This window comes from Fukomys damarensis, unplaced genomic scaffold (assembly GCF_012274545.1).
Source record: "Fukomys damarensis isolate Sample0158 unplaced genomic scaffold, DMR_v1.0_HiC HiC_scaffold_28, whole genome shotgun sequence".
In the NCBI taxonomy this organism is placed as follows: domain Eukaryota; kingdom Metazoa; phylum Chordata; class Mammalia; order Rodentia; family Bathyergidae; genus Fukomys; species Fukomys damarensis.
The window spans coordinates 48,298,563-48,325,661 of record NW_022900940.1 but is presented as its reverse complement, the minus strand read 5'-3'; the positions used below and the strand labels follow the sequence as shown (position 1 = coordinate 48,325,661).

Below are 27,099 nucleotides of genomic sequence, written 5' to 3'. Positions count from 1 at the left end.
AGCGTCCAAAAAAAAAAAAAAAGAGGCATCTAGGAATCAGCCTAACAAAAGAAGCAAAAGACCTCTACACTGAAAACTACAGCACTCTGAAAAAAGAAATCAAAGAGAATATAAGAAAATGGAAAGATATCCCCTGCTCCTGGGTAGGAAGAATCAGCATAGTGAAAATGGCCATACTACCAAAACTGCTATACAGATTCAGTGCAATGCCAATTGAAATTCCAACACTATATTTAACAGAAGTAGAAAAAATAATAAAAAAATTCATTTGGAACCAGAAGAGACCTAGAACAGCAAAAGCCATCCTAGGCAACAGACACATGGCAGCAGGTATAACAATTCCCAATTTGAAACTATACTACAAAGCCACTGTGATAAAAACAGCATGGTGCTGGCAAAGAAACATCTGAGGATCCGTGGAACAGATTGGAAGACACAAAAATAAATCCAGATGTACTCAGCTACCTCATCTTTGACAAAGGAGCTGACCATCCCCACTGGAGGAAAGAAAGCCTCTTTAATAAGTGGTGTTGGAAAAACTGGATCTCAACCTGCCAAAGATTAAAACTGGACCCTTATCTTTCACCATGCACTAAATTAAAATCCAAGTGGATTAAAGATCTAAATATAAAAACAGAAACACTAAACTTGCTGGAGGATAAGTTAGGCAGAACTCTGGAAGACATTGGCATAGGAAAAACTTCATGAACAAATCCTCAGTAGCATGGGAACTAGCAGAAAGAATCAACAAGTGGAATCTCATCTTATTAAAAAGCTTCTGCGCTGCAAAAGAAACCATCAACAGAACTAAGAGACAACGTACAATGTGGGAAAAAATTTTACCAGCTGCTCCTCAAAGGACTATTATCTAGAATATATAAAGAACTCAAAATGATCAGCCCCCACAAATATAAGGACCTGATTGAAAAATGGGCACCTGAAATGAACAGACACTTCTCAGACAAAGAAGTAAAAGCAGCAAGTAAATATATGAAAAAATGTTCCACATCACTGGTCATTCGAGAGATGCAGATGAAAACAACACTGAGATTCCACCTCCCCCCACAAAGAATGGCTGCTATCAAGAAATCAAAAAATAACGAATGTTGGCAGGGTTGTGGGGTGAAGGGAACCCTTCCCCATTGTTGGTGGGAGTGCAGACTGGTGCAACCACTATGGAAATCAATATGGAGATACCTCAAAGAACTAGGATTAGAGGTTCCATTTGACCCAGTCATCCCTCTGCTGGGTATCTTTCCAAAAGAATTAAAAGAATCATACCACAGTGATATATGCACACCCATGTTTATAGCAGCACAGTTTGTAATAGCTAAAACTTGGAAACAGCCCATTTGCCCATCAGTTGGAAACTGGATAAAGAAAATGTGGTTTTTCTATAAAATGGAATACTACTCAGCCATAAAGAATGAGAAATTAGATTCATTTATAGGAAAATGGATACATATTGAGGATATATTCCTAAGTGAAATAAATAAGTCACACATGTGTAAATCCCGGTGTGAAATACCGGTGTATTTCTCTGGTGTGACATACTGTAATAGTACATAAGATCCTAATGAGATAATTAACAATGTGAAATAGGAAGAAAAAGGCTAAAGATGTAGGGAAAGTGGGAAGGGCAGGGGAAAGTAAATAAGGGAAAAGAAAAAAATATGAGAAAATGAAGAAATGGAAATGAAGTGTTTGTAAAGGAGGAGGAGAAAAGGGGGTGAAGGGAGAGCAGGGACAAGGGGAAAAAATGAGACCCAAGACCTGTCGTGTAGAGGTACAAGATCTCAATAATGAATGTAACTGTTCTGTATACCTAAAATGTACCAATAAACTCAATTTAAAAAAAGAAAAAAAGCTGTCTATAAACTGGGAAGAGGTCCTCATTGCTGACATCCGCTGACACTTTGACCTTGGACCTGCAACCTTCACATTCTTGAGAACTAAACGCTTGCCATTGGTGTCATTGTGATAGCACTTTCAACCAAAATAGATTTGTAATTGTAGTAAGGAGAACGTCTCAGTTTGGTTCCAACACTTTTATAATATTTTTGTAATGAGAGAGCTCAGACCTCAGACTTTGGATCGAATGAACTGACTTTATGTTGACTCCAGTTCCTTTTAGTTACTATTTATGACAGGATGTTGATTCTTCACTTGTGGCAATGCTGGGCATTGCAGCATGGCACCCTTTGTGCTGAGTGCTCTGCTGTCTACCCCTGGCAGCCGCTGTCTGGGTGCCTTGTCCAGAGAGGGCTTTTGCCTGCTCTTGGTGTCATGCATACGGGATCGTGCAGTAGGCAGTCTTTGGAGTCTGGCTTTTCTCACACTTAGCATAGTGTATTTGAAATTGGAGCTGCTGTATATATAAGTAGTCAGTAGTTAGTGGCAGTTCATTGTAGAACGTAACATGGTTTATCTGTTCCCCAACTGAACAGCATTGGAGTTGTTTTCTGGTTTGGGGTGATTATTCATAAAGCAGCTGTAAGCATTTGTAAATAAGTTTTGTGTGAACTTAAGTTTTTATTTTTCTATTAGGATAGATACATTTATATTTAACTTTTTAACAAACTGGCAGAATTTTTTCTGAATGGTTGAACTCATTTTGTGTTTTTATGCACGAAGTAAAAAAGTTATAGTTTCTCCATATTTCTGCTAGCATTTGTACTGTTAGAAAATATTTTTTCCTGATTCTTGTAGATATATGGCAATTTTTTTGATTTTTACTTAATTTTTTTTATTTGAAGAGGAAACATTAAGTAAATAGTGCCACTGATCCTCAGATCAGTGAGAAGAATTTGTGAGATGTAGGTAACTGCTGAGTTTTGGGGACAATACATTTTTCTGTGCATCATGGCCATCAGCTAAAACATGAGTATCCTGGAGCCACCCCGTATCTCTAACACGTGCAGCTGTTATGGTGTAATACAAAATAATGACTTGCTTTAACATGGGGGGTCACTGAAATGACTATTACGTTTTACAGACTCACTTGACGTCATGTGGCACCACTGAACATTAGCAGTTTAATCTGAATGGGATGGTGATGCTTCTGTTAACAATCTGGCCCTGAGATTATTGGACAGCTGCTGAGAAAGATGTCAACATGGATCTTTGTCTTGAAACTCAGTGGTATTGAGGACATGAAATAGTTGGAAATGGCTTATTTTTGCATCCTTTTTTTGCCACCTGGACTGAATATTACTGGAGCATTTCTATAATAAGAGATTGCATGTGAGTGCCTGTTCAATTTCCTTTCTTTAGTCATAGTTTGTGGAATCTGAGGATAACAAAGATTGTGTTCTGATTTTTCCAGCAAGGGTTGCTGAAGCCAGGTATATGAGGGTTTATGAGCTATAAAACGTGCTGGAGAAGCAAGTAGCCACTCAATCTTTGCTGGGTGAACTTAGGGGCCATTGCTAATTTCTACTGAGACACTGAGTAAGGCATAGCTCACATTAATTAGTTAAATTATGATATGTTGGTTGATACTGTTCACTATTCTAGTACAAATCTTGCAGATATTTTAACACTTTAAAAGGACTGCATAGGCTGGGGATTTAGCTCAGTGGATTGATGGCCTGCCTCGCAAGCGCAAGGACCCAAGTTCAATACTCGGTACCTAAATAAATAAATAAATAAAAGGACTGTATAATGATGATTAATTCAATGTTTAACTACCACTTTTTCCTCAGATTTACGTGTGGTCTATTCTTCTTACGACAAGGCAAGTGCTGTTAACCCTTGATGCTGACTTCCTATGAGTTGGGAATCTTGGTACATACTATTTCTGTGTTTCAGCTGGAACCTACACTTCTCTTGCATGCTTTGTGATAACTAAGTTAACATTGAATAGAATGTCCAAGAGATCAGATCATAAAATATTTCTTAATTACTGTATTCAATTTGCAAAATCTTCGAATAACTACATGCCTATTGGTATAATTTACAATATGAGAGAGATTTAAATAAATTATCATTTTATCTCCTGTCTCTGAAGCCATTCACTTTGGGTTACCACCGTTAAGGGTTTGATATTATTCTATCCATCAAACTGTGTAAATATAAAGTTATAAAACATGCAGCACACCCCAGGCTTTCATTTTCTAATATATGTTAACTGCTTTTGTAATGAGAGAGCTCAGACCTCAGACTTTGGTACTCACACGCCTACCCACCTCCTTGCCCTGCAGCTCAGAGGCCATGTGAAGTATATTTATTTAAATGGGAATGATGTCTCCGCTAGTTTTATTTTTGGTGAAATGGAGTGATTGTGTGCATATGGGTTTGTATCACTTCAGTTCACAATACAGGCACCCTTTCTGGCAAATTCTTCATCATTTACTATTGTGTAGCTAAAACAATCTCCACTTCATCTAATCATTCTCATATTCACCAACAGTTTTTTGTTTTTGGTACAACTTCTTTTGTTTTAAACTTGTATTATTTTGTTTTGTTTGTTATAAGCCACATCACCTCAAATACCTAAGTTTTTTTTTCCAGAAGACCATAGCCAGTAGGACCAAATAGAAACTTTAGGACAAAATAGGTAGACTAGATCATTTTTCAGACTGCCTGAGAGGTTTTTAAAAGGAAGATTTTCTCATATCAGTTCAAGATGTATTTTTGTTATTTAGAAAGCTAGAAGTGCTTTGCAGCGTTGTACTGAGCCAGGTGACACAGGAAGCCCAGATGCCCTCATGGCTGAGAACCATGCTGGATAGCGTGGCTGCCATCAGGCACATGAGGCTTGATGAATTTAAAGAGATAAATTCAGTTCCTCAGTCTCAAGCACCTCTGTTCAGTGGCCCCATGGGATGGGGCTGCCAGTCGGGGTGTCACACCATCGACACCGCGGTCGGGCTCTGCCCACCTGTCTGGTGATCTTGGGCAGGTTACTTTCCTTCTCTGAGTCATAGCTTCCTTGTCAGTAAAATAAATATAATATCAAATTTTACTTCTATTCTCTTGTGAAGATTAAGCTCAATAATATTAAATATTAACACCTTGCCTGGGACATAAGTAAATACCCAAGAAATAGAAGCCATTATTCTTTTCCCAGTGTTTCATACTCCTATTTTTCCCTTTTCTTGTTGAAGAGGGGAAGAGCTGTATTTCTTATCTGAAAGCTAATAGCTACAAGATATTTTTGACTTGATTTCCAGCTACACAAACAGAAGAAAGTACTGTGGGCTGCAAACAACCCATCCCTCTGTCAGCCTGGTACCTTCTTTTTCTTTCTTTCTTTTTTTTTTTTTTTTTTTGTGTTGCCCCTGAGAAATATGATAGAATTCGTCTTACTTCTCTTTTGTTAGGAAGTAACCCTTCTGGCTTTGTGGAGGCGTGGTTTGTAATAATTGTACCCACCCCAGATGGCTCCTGAAAACCCTTTGAAATGCCATCTGTCAGGCGTGTGTCCAGCAGCAGCCTGTCATTCTGCTACAAGAAAAGAGGAGGCGGGTTCCCTCCCTTAGTCCTCTCTCCCACGTTGTTGAATGGAGCTGGGTACATTGGCGCAGGCCCAGCTCAGGCTGCTCTGAGAGTAACTGGGAGTGAACCCCTGCTCCCGCAGCGTGCAGTGGTTTTGTCTGGGTGATAAGCCCTGGAGGCCTGTGGGTGGGTACTCACCCCTACCCACTCCTTCCCCTGCAGCTCAGAGGCCATGTGAAGCATATTTACTTACATGGGAATGACGTCTCTGCTAGTTTTATTTTTCCTATAAAATGTAGCATTTTTCAAGTTCTTGATTATTTAAAATCCTTTCAGGAAATTGAGAACCAGTGATGATTGTTAAATTACAGATTAAAGTAAATCTGGCAAATGGGATGTGAAAACATGGTTGAAAAAGATGTCTGTAGAAGGAAGGGGAAAAACTAACAATGTCTGGTCTAGGAAGACTTCAAAGGCCCAACAGATCTTTTGTTTAGTTTTATTTTAGCCTCATTTTTAAAGGGTTAAGATATTGGAATTTGAATATAGAAGCTGAATAAGAGAGTCGCCATGTAGAACATATTTAGGACAGATCCTTTCGTGGCAACTTGGCTCCAACCTCTGCCTTTGCTCCAGCCTGGCTGGCTGCTGCTTTTTGGTCTTCTTTTAAAATCTTTCTCCTAGTTATAGCTTTTAAAAATTGGAACATCTTGGTGTCCAGTCCAAACTTCAACCCTCCCTTTTCTGTACTGTCTCTTTGGTTTCTCTGCCTTCCAATTTTCTTTCGCTGGTCAACTGATCACTCCTACATTTCTGTCCCACCTTGACTCTAACAGTTAAGATTTACCACATCAGTTTGTTCTTCACCTCTGTGCCCTGAAAAATCTCAACCTTAAAACATCTGCGGACTGAACTCTTGATCTCTTGACTCCCTCCCCCTGAAACTATTTCCCTCGGTTTTCTCAATATTTATAAATGGCACAGCCCATTTGCCCAGGTCAAATCCTAAGAAGCCATTCTTTATTCTTACTCCACACATACTGCATGTAATCCATTAGCAAGTTCTGTTATTTGTGTCTTCAAAATATGTAGCTAGTATGATGAGGTCAGTTGACATACTGTTTTAATAGTCTATTCTATGGATAACATTGCAGCTATTTAACATATTCATGTTTTAGAGTAGAAAATTGACTACTTCCTTACCACCTGTATCCTATTACTCTAGTCTACACACTGAGTATCTCACTCCTGGACACTGTTACAGCTGTACAACTAGTCTCCTTGCTTCTATAATTGCCCACCTCCCTCTACTCTGCCCGAAGCCTGCTTTCTGTAACATCAGATCTTTTTAAAAATGAATACTGTAATTAGGGTCACAAATATCCTTCCTCTGTAGACAGAACTTATGGGTGGCCAGTTTTTACTGAGCCCACTAATCACATGGAGAACAGCAGTGTTTTTACCCCTGGGAGATGTCCAAGCACAGATCTCCAGCAGCCCTGTTTCTCTAGTGATCCGTTTATGCAGTGGGTGTCATTCCTTCAAAGGGGTTATTACATTGGAACTTGCCAGATGTAATGAGAAGCAGAAGGATTTTAGGGCCTGTGATAGAAATACAAACTCCTTAGACTCTGCCCTTAGGGTGAGTAACTGTGGTATTTACTTGAGTACTAAAAGCTGCTGTCTGTGAATGTTGTCTGTGTAACAGCCAGTTCACCCATTTAATTCAGTGCAGTGTAAGAAGTGGTAAAGTTGTGTGGGCTCCTCACTGGAGGGGACCTGAGGTGTTGTTCTGTGACAAGGGAGTTGCCCCTCCCAGGTCCTTGTGTGGGTAGGTGATTGGCAGATAAGGTAGCTTACTCAGCAGGGGAAGGTAATTGCACCTGGATGTGGGACTTCCTGTTCTGGTGGCCTGATGGCTTCTTGTGCCTTTGTCTTTTCTGCTGTAGGCACAACCCGATCTCCCAGAGAAGGAGAAGTGCCTGGGGTGGATTACAATTTTCTGACTGTGAAGGAATTCTTGGACCTGGAGCAGAGTGGGACTCTTCTGGAAGTTGGTACCTATGAAGGTGAGGCACTCTGGAAGGCCCAGGAAGCAAGCCTTCTGGGAAAAATGCATTAAGGACTCTAAACAAACAATGGGAAATTACAGGGTTTACAGTGCAGTGAAAATAATAAAATATATGGAATAGAATTTGTGGAGCTCCTTACAAATACTTTGTCTTTCTCTAAAAGTTTTCTCTTTTAGTTTATTAATTTAAATGTGATACACACACACACACACACACACACACACACACACACACACACACTTTGTGCTTTAATATGGATGTACGTGATATGCCAAAGAAGAGGAAGAAGAATCATGGGCAATGACAGCATAGCATCTTGTAATGGGCTGTTTTAGTTATGAAGGAATGAAATTGCGTTTTGTCACTAGCTAGTTTTTAACGTATTTTAGTAGAAATTAAATTTATATAGATATATTTATATTACATAGTTCATTAGGCAAAGTATTTTAAAAATACTGAATAAGTAATCTTCATATACCTGTTTCCCATTTGACAAACTTTCAACTCAGCATTGTAAGCTATATTACTAACTGGTTTCTGATTTCTTTTCTGAAGTTTCTCTATGTAAATACAAATGTGTGTACATGTCTGTGTTTTATTTCTTGCTTTTTTTGTTTAACATTGTCCCTTAGTAGGTCTTTGCAGTTCAGTAAACAGAGCACCTCTTCCTCTTTGTGTGATTTCTTTATATCAGTGCACCATTTATTTAACTAGTTCCTCCTAGATAAGCATTTGGGTTATTTTCAGTTTTCAGTCTATCGGAACACTGCTGTAGTTAATAATATGAACATCTGTCATTTCACACATGCAAAACTATAATATAGGTTGAGATCCCACACATGGGATTACTAGGCCAAAACCAAGTGTAGAAAGTTGCACTTTCCTTATTTATTTATTTATTTTATATTTTTATTTGATTGAACTGGTTTTCCATAAAGGGATATTTACCTAAATTTATTTTTAATTTGTAAAAAATTTAACATAATTATATGTACCTGTGAGCTAGTTGGTTTTTGTTATATTTATAAAATGATCTGACGAAGGTAATTGACATATCCATCACTGCAACAGTGATTTCTTTATGTCACGGATATTTGAAATCCCTTCTACTATCTTGAAATGCATGATTAATTTTGTCTGACGTAGTGATCCTACTGTGAACAGAGCATTAGTACTGATTCCTCCTCTCCAGCTGTAGTCCTCCCCAAAACCACCCTCTCCTCCCCACTCCGACAGACCTTTCCCAGCCTCTGGTTGTCACGGTCTGTGCTCTACTTCTAGATCGCTTCCTCAGTTTTCACATAGGGGACAGCATAAGGCACTCATTTTTTTGTTTGTTTGTTTTTTTTGTTTGTTTGTTTTGTTTTTTTTTGTTTTTTTGTTTTTTTGTTTTTTTGAGACAGGGTCTCATTATGTAGTTGAGACTGACCTGGAACTCACTATGTAGCTCAGACTGGTTTTGAACTCACAGCCATCCTCCTGCCTCCGGAGTGCTGGGATTACAGGCGTGAGCCACCACGCCCGGCCTAAGGCACTCATCTTTGTGAGCCTGGTTTATTTCACTTAGCACAAAGTCCTTCATGCTCATGAATGTGACCAACAATGACAGGGCTTTGTTTTTTGTGGCTGAATATTATTCTATTTCATATACAATGGACCCTCAAATCATGACCGGCCTGAAATTACGAACAATTTGGGTTATGACCAGAATTTTTGTTTTAAATTACGAACAAAGTCTGGGTTTATGACATGAATGCCAGATATTTGTGCTTCCAGATGGTCTCAGATACAGATTTAACCCTTAAAGAGTTCTGGAAGGAACATTACAACATCCTTTCCTGTGTGGCTTGAGAAATCCTGGGCTGATGTCTTTCTGAGGACACTGAGATCTTCCTGTGTACAGGGAGAGATTTTGAAGGCTGTGTAGAGGAACCTGAGCCTTCATTTGACCAACTTGCCCTTGGGAATTAATTGAATCTGTAAGCCAAGGGTCCACTGTATATACCACATCTTATTTATCCATTCGTCTGTCCCTGAACACCTAGGTTGTTTCCATATCCTTGCTATTTATAAGTAGCAATAAGCATAAGAGTGTAGTTATGCCTTCAACACAATAATGTTTTCCTTTGGTTATATAGTCAGTAAAGGAATTGCTAAATATATGGTAGTTCTGTTTCTAGTTTTCTAAGGAAGCTCCATACTGTTTTCCATAATGGCTATATTAGCATGTTCAATATATAAAAGGTCTCCTATCTCCATATCTTTACTAGCATTTGTTACTTTTGGTATTTTCAACTATAGCCATTCTAACTGAAATGAGATATAATCTCATTGTGGTTTTGATTTGCATTTGTGAGATTAATGATGTTGAGGTTTTTAATTTTTTATTTTTGGTTGGTCATTTGTATATCTTCAAAATGTTACATTTTCTGAAAACTACTATAGCTTGATTGTCTTTAGAGTGTATTTAGTGAGGCAGAAGTGGTATAATATGACGTTACTAACTAGGCCAAATTAATTTGGTCAGTTATATGTATAAACTCTTAAAATTTAGGTTTATTGTACTAACACAAGGGTATTTTAAATATTAGGCTTACAAACAAAAGATAAATAGGAAGTTGATTGTTATTTTATTTGGAATAGCATAACTTTGATGTGAAAATGGCCCCAAATACTGACAAGCGGCTAAAAGTCAGGTAATGATCATGAATCCCAGGTACGCAGTTTCTGGTTTGATTGTCTCTAGAGAAGGAAAGACGCACTTACAGCCTGGTCCAAATTGTAAATATACATAGAACCACATTTAGATGTTAATCAATGAGATGTTGATAAACCTAGGAATACTGTTTTGGGCTATTGTTAATTACCAATGGGAAGTGAATGCGACTAGGTGGCTGATGGGCTGGGCGAGAGTAAGGTCCAGGAGTATGGTGAGGAAGGGAAGGGGCTAGAGTGTGCATGAGGAGTTTCTTTTTCATTTGAATCTACCTAAAATCACCATGAGTACAGCAGAGCAAATACAAACCCTTCTGGTTAGTAGATATTGACTTGTTTCTGTCTCAACCAATCTGAGAAGTATGGGTTCCCAAATGTATGAAGTGTCCATTTACATTCTTAGAGAGGCACAACAAAAGAGTATAGGGTGGAAAGGGAAAGGCTGATGATTTAGTCAACAGTTTTATTTGGCTAAAGAGAGATTGACACTGTGTTCAGTGTTTGTGTCTCAAATTATAGATAGGCTGTTTACGTTCTTCTTCTCAATTAATCTGTCCTTGCAATAAGAGTAGCTCTTACTTTCACTGACTTATTGGATGGGAATGCTGAGACCAAGAGCATTAAGTAACTGTTTCAAGATTGTAGAGCAGTTGCTTGATCAGGAACCAAACCCAGCTCCATTTGACTTTCAGATCCTGCACTCTTTCTTAAAAGTCCCAAGAATATCCTGGGTGTAACAAAGAACCCATTAGTACATCAGCCCAAGTTCCTGAAGTACAGAACAGGGAGAGAAATATTTTTCAGAAAATATCAGATTGTCTTAAATAAGACTCTTCTTGTGAAAGCTACTTGGTGATTTTAGAGGCTGCCTATGCCCCAAATTAATCCTCTCCACTTTTTACCAATTTGACTATGCAGTGTTCAGCCTTTGACCTTTTAGTGGTTTAATTTCTCCACCATATGAGCTGGTTCATAATATTTTGGAACCAAGTGGAGTATATTATGTTGACTCATAAAAGCTGAGACAAAGCAAACAGGAATTTTTATTAAATGTCAAATACTGTCCTGAGAGTAGTGCCGGTGAGTGCCCTCAGAGCTGCCTCCCTTGCCCCACCATCCCTCATAGGTGGCATCTGCTGGGACACTGAGGAGTAGGCAGGCCCTGGGTCATAAGCCAGGATTTTGTTCCAGCCAGCTATGTTGCCCAGGCTGGTCTTTAATTCCTGGGCTCAAGCAACTCTTGTGCCTGGGCTTTGCAGTACTAAAGTCCTTTAATGCATGAACAGTTCATATCAGTGAGTGTTTATTGCCCACTGACTTTGTCTCAAGGCCAAGATTATGATGTACAGAGTAGAGACCAAAGCAGCTCTGCCTTGGAGGGTGCTTACATTTGGTAGTTACTATTTTTCTGGCTCTACTCAGTACCTATCAGTGCTGGGTGTTTTCAGAATACATTCTACATACAGTTTTATTTAATTCTTCTAAACAGCTTAAGCTCATTTTACAGAAGAGCAGCAGGGCTCTCAGAGCCAGTTATTTTTGCTGTGCTCGCTTGGTAAAAGCCAAAGACAGAGCTGAGATTCACACCCAGTCCCTGTGGCTTCAGGGTCTATACTCCACAGCTCCACAGGCTGGTGTGACACATTGCATGTAAATGTTTTTAAGAGAAATGAAGTATTGTGAGGAGGGAGGGTTACCTAGGGTTCTCCCCCTGCCTCTCCCTGAGCTCCCCAGGGGAGGAAAGCACAGCTGTAGAAGGGCAGCTAGCAGCTCAGGAGCAATTTGAGCCTAGAAGCCATTGTGTGCTGTGAGGCCTGAGTCCAGAGAGAGGTGGTGCTGAGGAACAGCAGACTGGAATGGTGGCTCTCCAGAGAAGCGCGCTACGCACCTTCCTGTAGAGCCAGTGCTGTCCAGCAGGAGCTCTGTCCTGGGCTGGAGGGCTCCAGTGTCCTCAGCAACCTGTTGTGGTTCCTGTTAGCTATGTGGGCTTCTGGGACAGAGCAGCTGGGTGCTATGTTAAATCACGTGTAACACGTAAGCTCCTTATGTTTGGGAAGCCACCCATGGGCAGTGGCTACCATTTTCCAGGCAGGGCCGTGTTAGAATGAATGCCTCTGAAAGGCAGAAGGAAGCCTTGGAAGACCCTCTCCCTTCTTGCCAGTCAGCTTCATTCAGCAAGCAAATCTGGAGCTAAGCTCCTTTTGAAAAAGTTAATCTTGAATAAGAGGGCATTTCTGTTGAGAAATGCCCATCTTCTTTTAGGGGAACGTTCCAAGACATCGGTATGACAAAGAGAGTGAACCAGTGAGTCCTGAAGGCCTGATAACCTTCAGATGTTCTGTCAGGCCCAACATTTGCCTTGGACTTGAGATTGGCAGGGTCAGACCTGAGGGTGGAAATGTTGAGCTCACCTTGTCAGATGACAGAGCTGAGGCCCAGACAGACTGCTCCAAAGGTGTCTGGGGACTGAGCCTGACCAAACACCTGTTGCCCAGGTCAGGTCACAGGTAACTCTAGGGTGCTGTAATTTCCCTTATGCCCCAAACAGACTCTTTTGTAGCTTAATGACCAGTCCTTGGATTCATTTATTTATTCATTAAAAATAAGATGCTAACTGAAAGCAGATACAGTCACTATCTTCATAGTTCTTACTTTCTCATGGGTAAAACGTTATTCAGATAATCAAACAGATACTCAATTGAAAGTGTGTTAGAATCTTTACTGGAGCTCACAGGATTGGCAGATTCCATGTGAAAGGGGTCTCACGTGCCCCTTCCCAATTAGGCCACTCATGCACCAAGAGGTCCGACAGGAGATCTTTATTGCAGAGAGTCAAGTGGAGCACAAAGGCTGGGAGGCGGAGAGAGAGAGAGAGAGAGAGAGAGAGAGAGAGAGAGAGGAGAAGAAGTAGAAGGAGAGAGAGAACAAAGAAAGGAAGGTCCTTTTATCAGTTTGGGGGTGGGCTATTGCTTATTTATGAGGAGTGAGCTACTTTTAACCTATCACAGGCCAGATTGCTTTTATGGGCCCAGTCCTACAGACACAGGTTTCAACTTTCCTGGACCACTGTGGCCTTGTGGGGGAGGGAAACCAGAGATAAGGGCATGAGGTCATTTTAGGAGCCAAGATGTACCAGGAGAATGCAGCCTGTGAGGCGGCGTCACAACATACTTTAACATGATCAGTTCCCTAACACCATGTCTCTGAAATCAGGAAAAGCTTCCCCTGTGAAAGTAAACATTGAGATGACAGCTGCTAGGTGAGGTGGCATTAGGTTGTTAGGTGCAGCAAATCAAAACACAGAATACCTTGCCATACATTTTATCTGGCTACCAAAGTCAGAGTTGACTTTTGGCTGCCTAGATGATGATGGTGGTCGAGAGTCGATTGTGTCTGGAGCTGTGAATATAGTTAAACAGCTGGATTTGGGTAGTATATTGATTATCATGAGAATAGGAAGAAGAAACCAATGTTGGTAATCCTCCTAGGATACCTCTTGGTCTCTATATAGAGTTAGATGTGGTACTATTTATTAAGATAAAAATAATACAACAGGCTAGCTTGAGGGAAGGGGCATGGACTCCATCGTGGAACTCCTGTCCCTCTAGCATTACTTCTGACAGTTGCATATTCTGCCATAGATCAAAGACCTTCCTGCTAAGGACTGACCATCATCCCTCAGGCACAAGAGGTCTTACTAGACTTTGTCACTGATCTCTGCATTGCAGTTTGAACAAACTCTTCATTTTGTCACTGGAAGGAAAGTCAGAAAACATAAGAACAAATTCCTTGCCCCAACTCCAGTTGTGTGCTGAGCTAATTTGATATGGTGCTTCAAATAAATCATTTGCACCATCTCCCTTTTGCCTAGCTTTGCTATTTTTTTTTTTTTATCCTGTTGACATTTTCACTCTGCAAGGCAGGTTGCTGCCTCTGAGAGCCCTTGGGAGTTCTCTAGAAGAAAGCTTGCAAAGGATGAACTACTCAGTGGGGAAGGTTCCAAACATGCCTATTTTACAAATGCCTCTGGGTAGAAGCTGATCACACAATTTCAGCATTGCAGAAGTTTTCCTTCAGTGTAAAGTGCCGTGCCAGGGTGCCATTTCAGACTGGAGTTACAGGTTGAACATTTGTGCATGTTAATTAGAAAGGGTATGATGTCAGCATCAGTAATGACATTGTGTTGCTTCCTAGAAGTTCTGCGGAAAAGCAGCTGCCAATAGTATACTTTTTGGGGACACAGATAAAGCAGAGGTGAAGTGAGTTCTTGTTTGTCATTGAGGAAAATGAGACCGTCTGGAGTCCTGTTCTTTGGCAGGCCCTGGAAGCCGTCTGTTGTGATAAGCTCTGTTGGCAAACTCTGCCATGGAATGTTCTCTGTTGACAATGAAAGTAACCAAATGAAATCTGTGCCGTCATGTGCAGATGGAGAGGCTGGGGCCAGGGAAGTGATTCTTCATTCCCTGCTCAGAGACCCCTATGGATTCCTGGAGTTCAGAGCATAGTTATTGGAGACAGACAAATCTGTGCTTTAATGTGTCATCACCTGAAAATAGGGAGTAGTGATGCATTTTTCTGTAAGACTGTTACTAATACTAACTTTTATTCTCTTCCTCAGTCTTTTATTCAAAGTCACGTGGAAAGACAAACACCTAGCTATAGGACATTGGTTTGTTATCTTTCTGTGCATGTGAATGATAATGTTGCTGGATGGGGAGGAGTTATAAAGAGAAAGTAAAGAGAGTTCTGTGGATCCTACCATCATGTGTTGAGCACGTGAGTGGCAAAGTGAAGTAACACAGATCAGTGGGATTCACATGTAGCCAGTGGGTGGAGAGAAACTGCCATGAGTCATCCTGTTAATAACTGGATCTACAGTTCAGGGTTCGGAAGGATCCTCGGCTAGAATTGACGTATACTGTCTCTGCTTACTCATTTACTCATTCTGAAAACACATTCTTGAATGACAGTGCATGTTACTGTGTCAGGCCTAGGGACACAGGTGCACAAAACAGGTTTGTCCTCACGAAGCTCATAGTCTAAGGGTAAAGACAGATGCAGATTACATGAAGACAGCAAAGGCATTAGGGAGGAGAGTTGCATGTTTCCAGTTAACACATAGGTGCTAATACAGGCCATGGCCTCCTCTTCCTCCTCCTACTCTTCTTCTTCTTTGGTACTGAGAATTGAACTCAGGGCCTCTTGCATGCTAGGCAAGTGCCCTACTGCTGAGGCACATCCCCAGCCCAAAGACAGCTAGTTGTTGGGTCAGATACATTCCCTGTGGATGAACATCTGGCAGTGGGACGGAGGGCAGATGCAAGAGCTGTGAGATGAGGAGGGGCTGAGCAGCAACACCTGGAAGTTCAGATCCAGAAGAGCAAAGGAGGGAAGGTGCCAGGAGAGCAGGCAAAGCCAAAGCACTCAGGACCTTGAGGCCATGTCCAGAACAGATGTGCTGGACGTGTGTGTGTTCTGGTAAGTGAGTCTAACAAGTGCTTCATAAACACCTGTCCACAAAAGAAAGGAAGACTTTTTTGCTCCCTTGGGGTGACACTGCTGCCACCAAAAACGTGTGCTCGTGATTCCCAGCCATGGGTGGAGTACTGTCATGGGTCTCCTATTCATTTTGGAAAACTTGTTCTGTAGGAAGAAAACAGAAAAGGTTCCCAGAACCCTCCTGACTTGGCCTGGGCTAGCATGGATCAAGCACGCAACCCTACAGGAGACTTTCCTGCTGCTCCAGGCATTTGTGTTCCCATCTGCGTGGGAGGACTGGTTCTCTTTTTGCAGAGGGTGACCCTCGAGCCAGCACCTGCCTATAGTTCTGTTAGAAATGCAACTCGCAGCCCTGCCCTGACCTATTGAATCAACATGTACATTTCATGTACTTTTTTTTTTTGTTTTGTTGTTTTTTTTTTGGTTTTTGAGACAGGATCTCACTATGTAGTTGAGGCTGACGCCCAGGCTGGTCTCAAACTCACAGCGATCGTCCTGCCTCAGCCTCTTGAGTGCTGGGATTACAGGTGTGCACCACCACGCCTGACTCATTTCATGTATTTTAATTGCTTGCACAGTGAAGTTTGAGAGGAGTGATCTGTGTCCTATAGGGCCATTGTCAGCATCAGGTTCTAATAAAGTTTGCTTTCTAGTGCCTAGCAGAGTGCCTATATCGTATAAAAAGATTCTCTGACAGGAAATGAATGCTGTCATTGTGCAAGTTGAGTGGCCATACAGGTTTGACTCATTCTTACTTAAAATCTAGGGTTATAGTTTTCCTTAAATATTTTATAAAAGCTCTAAATATTGATTTGCAGACCCCATTTTTTTTTTTTTTTTTACCGGAGATTGAACTCGGATCCTTGTGCTTGCAAGGCAGGCCACCGAACCACTAAGCTAAGTCTCCGGCCCAACCCCATTAATTTTTAAATGTGTGTCAGAAAGTCTTTTCTTTGGCTTTTTCATGGCCAAAGAGTGATTCTTAACTAAGGCCAACAGTGCCTTCCCTTATTTTCTCTTCCCTTCGCTCCCTAGCCACACTTCTTGAGTTTTGTCATTGAGCCGGTTCTGAAAACAGCAGCAGAGTGCATTCTCACTGGAGAAGGAGCCTGGCTACCTCAGAAAGTGTGTGCTGCTTAGGTACCTGGAGGCCATGGAATAGTCAAGTTCAAGGGTCACAGACACTGTGTAGCCTGCCACATAGTAACTTCAATTCATTTTAAAATCATTTATAATTCATCAAATAATTTTAACCTAAATTTCAGTCAGTGACCTATATGTCTTTCACACAGAGGCTCTTATGCATAAGGCATACTTGTAAGATTAGTGTTTCTGCCATCGCCAAATGTGGCTTGGTTATTTTATGACCAGAGTTCGCACTCTGGGTAAGGTGGAGGGTGTTGGTTTAGGTAAGTGTTGAGATCTGTAATCCTCAGGGGCCGGACAGATCATGCAAGAGATCCCTTGGTAACCCTGGTGTGCTGTGCATTGCCCATCCTGCTAGTGGTTACACCACAGCCTCCTTTGCTGGGAGCCGAGGCCAAAACAGAGTGGCCCAAAATCAACGTAAAGAAACAGTTCTGAACAAGTGGATTATTTTACTTAGTTGTACTAATAAGTCGGTAATCACTTATCAACTTAAAAGTACTTTGAACTTGAAAACCAAGGGCAGACACCTACCACCCACCCATATATGCCAAACATAGGTGCAACTTTTATTCTCCAGGCACATGTTTCTGTTATAAACAGTAGACGTTGATGATTTAATTGATTCATAAATGATAGTAATTTTTAGAATGTGATTTCAGTTTATCGTTGCTGAGACTTTTAAATTTTATGATTATAAAAATTTTATGGAGTAATGAGTTGCATCCTTTGGTTACACTTTGCAGTGGGTTTTTATTTATGGATATTAGCCTCAGTTTAACATCTGACTCTAAAATGTATGTGGTATAATAGTGATGCTAAGGAATTTAAAAAATTCAGTAGTGCTTTAGTTCTATTTTTTCACTCACTGTTGGAGATTAGTTTTTAAATAGTTAACCATTTTACTTTTCTAGCTTGGATGGACAAAGGCTTGGCTGCTAGACTGGGGTGTTCCCCTTGTTCCAGGAAGGAGGGATGCCAAAGGCAGGTCTTGGAGAGGTAGTCACCTTCTGGGAAAGCCATAGTGACCGAGCTGGGTGAAGGCCAGCAGAATGCCCCTGACAGATTCCTACTTGAAATGTTGCCTGTTTTCTTTTTTGTTTTTGTTTTTTCATTTTTTTCTAATAGGTATATTTATTAGTGTTTAAGAATTTTACAAACTATTGAATTTTATTGTAGCATTTTCATGCATGCATATAATGTAATTTGATCATATGATAACCCCTAATCTGCCATGTTTTAACATTTTTATGTTTAGCATTCCCTTGCCAATATAGACTGTTAACACCCCCTTAAAAAAAGTGAGTGTATATTTGAAAATTTGATTGAAAAAATATATTGTTAAGGAAATATTAAATCCTCATCTCTTAACAAAAATTATAAGGATAAAGCTTAAAATGAAAGCTAATTTTCTATCAGTTGTAGATCTCATGAAGACCAGCTTTTGGTGTTTCTTTACCTCTCATGGTTGTGTAGTTTAGTAACTAGATACCAAGGCTAGAGTATAGGGGCGGATCATAGGGAAAAGACATTGTTTACACTATTTATTATTATATTGAAGTTTTTCCTTATGAAACTTAGATTTACAACCATTGGTTTAGATTTATTGAAGAACTGAATATCATTTCATATCTTCTGGGTCTAAAAGATTTGACTGAAGTGGTCAATGTATCAATGATACTTTAATGTTGATATTATTACCTGGAGGAAAAGTCAGTATTATTGATATTAATTGCTTTATAAACTTTAATTATTTATGAACCACCTTCATGCTTTTTTATAAAGGAACACATGTATTTACTAAATGCTTTCTTTAAAATAACTTTTAAAAAATAACATACTTTAAACATAAGATTTCAGCAGGAAATGCCATCACTGCCATCACTATTGCTTACTCAGTAGCTTAATTTCTTATATAAATGTGCATTTTCAAACTTTTAGTTAAAACTAAGGTAGCTTTTTGACAGCCTTGCTTTTTCTCTTAATTTTTAAAGAGAAACTTTGTATTGCTAATACAGCTCACTAGCTAGATTTTTCTGTTGCAAACGTAAAATGTACATGTCTATTTAAAAAATAGGATGCAAGAATATACTTACTTTAGCAGTCCAAATCACGTGCTACACTGTAGTGGGATTTGAGCCAAACTTTGGGGGAAAAGAACATATGGGCCACTTCTAGAAGAACAATCCCCGTGGCACCACTCGGACACAGAGCTCCCGCTTTGCTGGCAGGGTTGTTCTGCCCTGGTGACCCACCTGCCATTGGGGTCAAGAGGCACCACGTGGTGCTCACTGCCCTCTTTCTAAACTGCAGCCCTGGTTCCCCCTTGAAGAGCGCAGGTGACCTTGATCTCTCAGGCCTGTAAGGATGCTAGCAGTAATGAGTTTTATTTTCTGTGAAGCTCACCCTTCGTCAGATTCTGCTGTATGCTAGTGTCTATATATAAAAAGATGACCAATTGAAATTCAAATGTGATGAGAATGAAGAGTTTCTGCTCAGCACAGCCTCTCTTGTGTTTAGCTCCAGTAGGTTCTTTCCACCAACACAGTGCAGCTTTCGCCCTTGCTTCTGCAGTCACCATTATGTATCAGGGTAGCAGAGACGTCCTCAGTGATCCACTCCAGAAATGAATGCAGTGTGCTCTAGTTTTCCAGTTTTATTTTTTAAATATGCTGAGAGATTTGGATGTGTATTCTTAAAAAAACCCAGCGTATTCTTTTGAAACATGCAAATGTGTCTCTCCATCACCTAGGAAACTATTATGGGACACCCAAACCTCCCAGCCAGCCAGTCAGTGGGAAAGTGATCTCAACGGATGCCTTGCACAGTCTGCAGTCCGGCTCCAAGCAGTCGACCCCGAAGCGAACCAAGTCCTACAATGATATGCAAAATGCTGGCATAGCCCATGCGGAGAACGAGGAGGAGGAGGATGTTCCTGAAATGAACAGCAGCTTCACAGGTAAGGCCAGACCTGCATGGATGTGGTTCACGAGGGGGATGCAGAGTTAGGAGAGGGTCGCTGTTCTGGAGAGGAATCTGCAGTCTGCAGAATTCAGACTGACCTCCAGTGCTGGGAGAAGAGTAGCCTCCTCAGGAATATTTTAACTTCACCGAAGTATTTTAATAAGATGTAGATAAATGTATAAAAAGGGGAGTCAAGAAGTATCAGCTTGGTTTTTTTCTTCAAAATGATATATTTAAGTTTTTTTACTTAGTCAATTTTTTTCTGTTCTTAAAACATTTCATGTCCATAATTATGGCTGATTACTATAAAGTGAAATATGAGAATTTATTTTATCAATTTGATGTCAACTGCTATGTGGAGAGCTAGCAGTGTCACCTTTTCTCACCCCTTTGTAAGTAGGTGCAGAGGAAGTGTGTCATGTGTCCAGTTAACTTGTGCAGATTTGACTAGATGCCCTTCAAGGGATGAAAATGGAAAACAAAACATTGTAAGACTTGATCTTGCATATGCATTTATTATATAACATATTTCTGATTACATTGTACATTTGTGTCTCCATTTAGCTTTGAACCTCCAGCTTACACATGCTGTGTGTTGGGGGCATTTCTAAGAACAGGTCCTCTGGATAAGGTCGTATGGTACAGGTATTACACAACTCTGGGGGACACCATTCGGAGGCTGCAACGTGTTTCTGGATTAGTGCATGACTCAGAACCATTCAAAAATATTTTCTACTATTTCAAGGTTTTGAGCTTCTGTAGTAACTTGAACTTTAAAAGCTACATGTAGACTGAGTTACCCTTAAGATGTAACAAGTTACATCTTGTTTCTTCTATTTTTCTACTGTTTATGTTTTTTAGATATTTAGAGTTATAGCTATGACAGCTTTTCCATTTTGAACATATACGATCTTCCTCTCATATTGTCTTTTTCTCATTATCACCATACTTTTGTCCTTAGCTTGGTAGACTAAGCCTCAAAGAATGGGGAAATTACTAGCCCTGCATTTTCCCTTGGTATCATGAAATTGAATAGCATATTCAAGAAAATATATGTTACTATTGAATACTGTCTGTGGCCTGTATGGGTCTCTCTAAAGTTTTACAGAATCTGTTAACCACACTAAAAATTCTAAAATTGGTTAAGATGGCAGTTGAAAAGTTATTTGATAACTATATTACCATACCAATAGCATAACTAAACTCTTTTGCAAGAAAATTTGATAAAAGAGGAGGAGATATTTGATACCATGGTATATAGCTCTTAGTATTTATGTTTTTATGAGCACTTTGCCTAATCTCACTCACCTGTAAAATGACAGGCTAGAATTAAATCATTTATAATTCCAGGATTGATTCTGTGAAAACTTCGAGTGTGATGCACTAGCTGCTGTACAGTTACAGTATCTAAAAGAAATTCAGCACTGTTTATGCCTGTCTTTCTTAGAATCATCTACTTTCATCCCTTGAGAGTTATTTCATCCATTTATACTAGTGCTCACCAAAATTTTTTTAAAAGTATGAACACTTCTTAAAAAAAAAAAATCTTGTGCTTTAATGTCTTGATGGTCCAATAAGTGAGAATATCATTACATAACCAAAACATAGATGTGGTCACAGCAAGAGAAGACTTGGTGGGTAAGATGCCCTGAAACAGTTCTGTCAAACAGTTGGATCGGCCCCAGAAAGCTGCATACCCTGTCCCACATTAAGTACTATAGTTAAGTAGGCTTCTTGGTAAAAAGCAAGAAAGTAATCATAGTTGACTAGGTCACATTCTATTTCCTATTTCTAACTACTATAGATTGATGCCTCTAGAAGCCATGCCTCAGACAGTCTGACCCCATATCCCCACTTGAAATTCTGGCTTCTGGCATATCAGCCCATGCCATTATTGCTAAAGTCATCTGATCATTACTTTCTGCACAAAACAAAAATTAAAGCAGTGTCTGTGCCTTCACTAACAAGACTAAAACTGTCACTACTGATCTGTCGTGTACTGATACTCATTCTTTAAAAAAATTAACACACCTGGGGCTGGGGATTTAGCTCAGTGTTTCCACCACCTGACTTGCAAGTTCAAGGACCCAAGTTCGATCCTCAGTACCAAAATAAATAAATAAATAAATAACACACCTAATCCATGATGTGTATGTGATCTGTTGTGTCAAAGCATTTTGTACTTTGAACCAGGTTCACCTTCTACTTTGAGCCTAACTTAACAGCCACATAATGAGGTCTGGTTGAGCCAGTTGTAATAAAGACATGAGAATCACATCCAAATGAAGAAATATTATGGACCTATCAAAAATGAATGGTATTCACAGAGTATTTGAAATAACAAATAACATGCAGTTGCTATTAACTTACTGCCCTTTGCCTGGATCTTTGAAGGAGTGTCCACACACTGGCATCGCCTGTAGACAGAACACAGGGCGCTTGGTGGACAGACAGCCCCTGGGGAGGCAGCCCCTACTTTCATTCTACAGTGATGACTGAGGCTGGGACGGAGCAATGAGCAAACATCAGTGAGAACTGACTGCTGAACACCAGACAGCAGGTCAGCCTTCTATAAATTGTGCCCAATTTATGGACCTAAAAGGAGTCACTGAGAGAGAACACTCCTTGTGTGCTTAAGATAGAATTATACCTTTGGCAAAGCAGCTATTTATGCACACAAGATCTTTTCTACAAATATGTTGCTCATTATGGATGGCTTGGAAACTATGCCACAACTAAAACATCTTTGATTTATCTGTTAATCACCTCCAAAAGATGTCAGAAAATTATGTAATCATATTTCTAGGCTTTTTTCCTAGTAGCTCCCCACTATTGAACGTTAGCTTGCTGACACTTTCATTGGTAGGCAATGATAAAGCACTGTTTTGAATGTTAAAAGATAGCACTTACAAGGCCCAATGCATCTGTAGTACTGTGTGACAGACACATGTTTTTATGCATTCACCAAGGAGGTCAAATCTTTTCTGCAGTACCACAAAGCCCCAGTGAGCATCAGAAATGCCATTCCAACCCTGAAACTCTTAACTCCAGATTTTGCACGCACATCTGCTATGCTATTTGTTTTAAATCGATTTTATCAACTCTGAGAAGCTCCGACTGTGTGACTGATTTTGCACAGTAAGAGATGAACATAAATCTAAATGTATGCACAATTTAAGATAAGCTTCAAGAATGATTTTTTTGGACATGAGCCCCTGCTCTCAGTCACTTTCAAAAATCTCCAAGAGAGAGAGAGAGAGAGAGAGTGTGTGTGTGTGTGTGTGTGTGTGTGTGTGTGTGTGTGAGTGTGTGTATCTGAGTTTGTGTATGTTTGGGAATCCTCTGGTTTACTACGAATAAACATGTTATTTGTGTTCATTTACAGTTTCCAAACCATTTTCACATGTATCTGGTAAACCTGGAAATCTCGAGAGAATGTGTGTGTGTGTGTGAGTGTGTGTATCTGAGTTTGTGTATGTTTGGGAATCCTCTGGTGTTCATTTACAGTTTCCAAACCATTTTCACATGTATCTGGTAAACCTGGAAATCTCGAGAGATGTTGCTTTCCCAGTTTACGTGTGAGAACACTGAAGAAAGCGCATGCTGTACTGCTAAGCATAGGGAGAGCAGGCTTCCTGTCTCCCCATCTACACCAATTCCAGTGCTCGTTTCTGAAAATCCTATTTGTATTCATTGGCAACCTTTAGTTAGAAAGTGTCAGCAAAGCTCCTGAGTGTTTTGTACATCAAATGGAAGATTTTTTTTAAAAGCCTGAGCATATATCAAAGTCAAAGCTCCAATTGAGGCTATGCACTCGAATCTGTCCTGTGTCTGTCCCAACCCCTCATTTTAGACTTTCCATCTGCTTTCAGAGAATTGTATTATTTAAGATTCTCTTTCACTGGAAAGACATGAATAACACATAAAATAAAAACAAAAGCCAGGCGTGGTGGTCCATAGCTATAATCCCAGCAGTCAGGGAAGCTGAGACAGGAGGTTCACAGAACTGAGCAAAGACCCACCTCTAAACTGCTGCTCTAGCAACCACACTGTCAACACAAAGACTTTAGGGGACACTACTGATCACACTGAGGCAGTTGCCTGGACAATTCAGTGACTTAGCAAGACCCTGCATCGAGTAAAAATAAGGGCTGAAGATGTAGCTCAGTGTGAAGGTTCTTGCTTCAGTCCCGGTACTGCATTAATTCATTAATTAAATTAAAAATTTAAAAACAGGGACACTTGGATAATTTAAAATATCCAGTTGCTGGGGGGATATTTTTTCTCCAGAAAATTAAAATTACTTAGACACAGCTAGGGATTTGGGTCATTGGTTCTGCCACCTGCCTCACAAACACAAGGTCCTGAGTTTGATCCCTGGTACCCCCCAAGAAATTACTAAGACACTTGCCTAGCAAGCTAATATTCCCTGAAGTTAGGTGTAGAAACCCTAGCAGAATTTTATTTTTAACCTGATGGTTTACACAGTGTTAAATGGAGTGTATCTCACCTCATCTGTGGCATCCCACCTGTAGCCACTAACCTTTTCTCTTACATTCTTGTACCCAGTTTCTGTTAAAATGGTTCAATTAAAATTAATAATGAAATTATTCATGTCTTCCCAGCAGTTTGCTGCCTCTTAGATATCACATTTAAAAGAAAACAAACTGTACATGGTGGCATGCGCCTATAGTCCCAGCTACTCGGGAGGCTTGGTTTAAGCTTTTCATCTGTGACAGGATGCTTGAGAAAATCACCTTGAAGGACAAGACTTTCCCCTGTGTCAGTTTCAGAGGTTCAGAGAATGATCACTTGGCTCCATTGTCCATGGGCCTTGGGCAAGGCAGTGGGGAGTACATGTGGAGCAGACCAGGAAACAGAGAAAGTGGTCAGGGGCAAAAGGTTCCCTTTCAGGGTGTGCACCAGGGACACTGTGCTGTTCTACATGCTTCACATCAGTGACAGCATCCAGTTCTCGACTTGTGCACTGTGCCTCTTTGGCAGACAGGGAAGCGTTCAGAAAGGTAAAGCTGCTTCAGTGTACCACAGTTAAAAACAAATGAGCTGCAGCTTGGCCTGTGATCTGATGTCACAAGCTCTGCTTGTAACCCCATTGGCAGTCTAGGGCATTCCTGCCCTAAAGACAAAATCAGTAATCTTCTCAATAAAGATGGCGATGGTGATGATGAAAGTGGCAGCTAGCAAGTGGTTCTGACTGTATACTAGACACTGCTCTGAGTCCTTTACACAGGATCACTCATTCAGCCCTTCCCACCACCCTGTGCCTCCGGGGTTGCTGTCACCCCCATTTCCTGATGAGGAAACTGAGGCACACCAAGGTTATGAGTGTGGTCCTCCTTAGCAAATGATAAAGCCAGGAACCAACACAATCCACGTGGCTCCAGATTCAGTGCTTATAATCAACCTTTTACTTTTTGCTTGTGCCAGATAGCATCATTTTTTAGAGGCATTTTATTAATGAAAGGTTGGAAGATTTCATATAAACATAAGATTTCCTTCTCTTAAAAAGTCAGAGGTCTGAGATCCTAAGTGCACTTTGCTCTTGGCACCGAGCTCCCCAGTGTGGGTATACCCCTCCACTGTCTCGTGCCCACCGCCTCATTGTGCCTCCTGGCGGTGAGGCAAGCAGAGGGGTTGGTTCCTGAGGCGCTGCCCCTCCCCGGCCCCGTGGCAGCACAGCAGCACCCACAGAAGCTATCGGGTCTAATGACTCTGGGACATAGCAGGTTCAAATGCAGAAGAGAATGCCAGCTGAAAATAGGCCTTTGTACAACTGATGCTGTGCCTTGTGTTTTCTTTCCACTCTTTGGAGAATTCCATCTTCAGAGTACACCAGCAGAATCCTTATCAGCTAAATGTGTCACAAATACAGTCAAATTTTGAATTTCATCCTATACCTGCCCTCTGTAATGGCCTTTAAGAGAAACAAGGCTGAATCTTTTCATTCTTTCTAGGGACTGAATTTGTTTTGTTACTGATCAGTTATTTCAGAGTAGGTTTTTTGTTTTAATCTAATTTCCTTTTTGTTTTTTCAAACTTATCATTGTTCTTTTAATCTGAACTCTTTGATACAAGTTGAAAACCAACTCATGATGGTTTCAGTAGGAAAGTGACTGGGGAATGACACCACTGAAGACAGCAGTGGGGCATTGATTTCAGGCATGGAACTACAGGCGGGATCAGGAATCCTAAGCAGCTCTCTCTCTCTCTCTCTCTCTCTCTCTCTCTCTCTCTCAGCTCCACTTTCCTCTGTGTGCTTCCATTATTAAGTAGATTTGACCAAGCTGTGTCAAAGTGACCACCAGCAGCTACAGCTTAATGACCTGTCAACTAAGTTTTCCCAGCGTCGAGAGGTCTCTACTGACTTGATAGTCCATATCTGACCTTCATTGGTTTGCTCTAAGTCCTGAACCAATTGCGAAGGCAAAAGTGACGGAATATTTCCCTGGGCAGAATGTAACTTGGAGCCAGTCCTGGAATGGAGGGGTGATTTCCTAAAAGGAAAGTGGTGCTACCAGAATGTGAGGGCAGAGATGCAGGGTGGGGAAAACCTGCAGGCAGCTTCCTCAGTAGTAGCTGTGGTTGCTCTGTAAGCAAGGCGTAGCCTCAGCCCAGTATTTAGATTACCTTCCTTCTCATGTGTGTCTTTGGAAACTACTCATCAGAGACAGCTTTGAAAACAGGCTTTTGTTATTCTTCGGTCTGCTTTCACGCAGTCAGAAATGTCTGCAGGAACATTACTGTGGGAGAAGAAAACCATTGCATTCCCTGAGTATTATGTTTTAAAGCCATGTGGAGATTCACATTTATGTCATCAGCTTCCATAGAATTCGCCAGAATGTCAATAGTGCTGTTGTGGACACTTGAATGACATGGCCCCTGGTGCTTCTAGTCAACGAGAAGGCAGTGAGGCCAGTGCACTTAGAGCTTTCCTTGAAGACCCAAGTCACATCAGTCCACCCACATGGCACTGCACTGGGGTGACTATCTTGGTTTTAACAGGAACAGTCTCTTCTTTTCTAAAAGAGGCTCAAATATGACTCATTGTAAGCTATCTCCATATTGTAAACTTTTATATACTTGGCAGCTTAATTTGTCAGTCTTCGATCTTTGCTAGGGTCTACCAAATAAAATTTATACAAAAATGCCTTAAAAGTAAGAAAGAAAAGAAATGCTACCGTATTCACGTTTTCAGCAAAGATTTGTTTTTTCTGAACTGTGAAGCCAAATAATATGAATGGGA

General features: G+C 40.6%; 1 protein-coding gene across 1 annotated transcript in view; it reads left to right on the top strand.

Annotated features, from left to right (window-relative positions):
- Positions 1-27,099, top strand: part of Magi1 (membrane associated guanylate kinase, WW and PDZ domain containing 1) — a 577,911-nt gene that overhangs the window by 463,387 nt on the left and 87,425 nt on the right. The window contains exons 3-4 of the mRNA XM_033757021.1: positions 7,389-7,508; positions 19,624-19,830. Of these exons, the coding sequence (XP_033612912.1) occupies positions 19,755-19,830 (76 nt within the window). The 5' untranslated portion in view covers positions 7,389-7,508; positions 19,624-19,754. The remainder of the gene's footprint in view (positions 1-7,388; positions 7,509-19,623; positions 19,831-27,099) is intronic.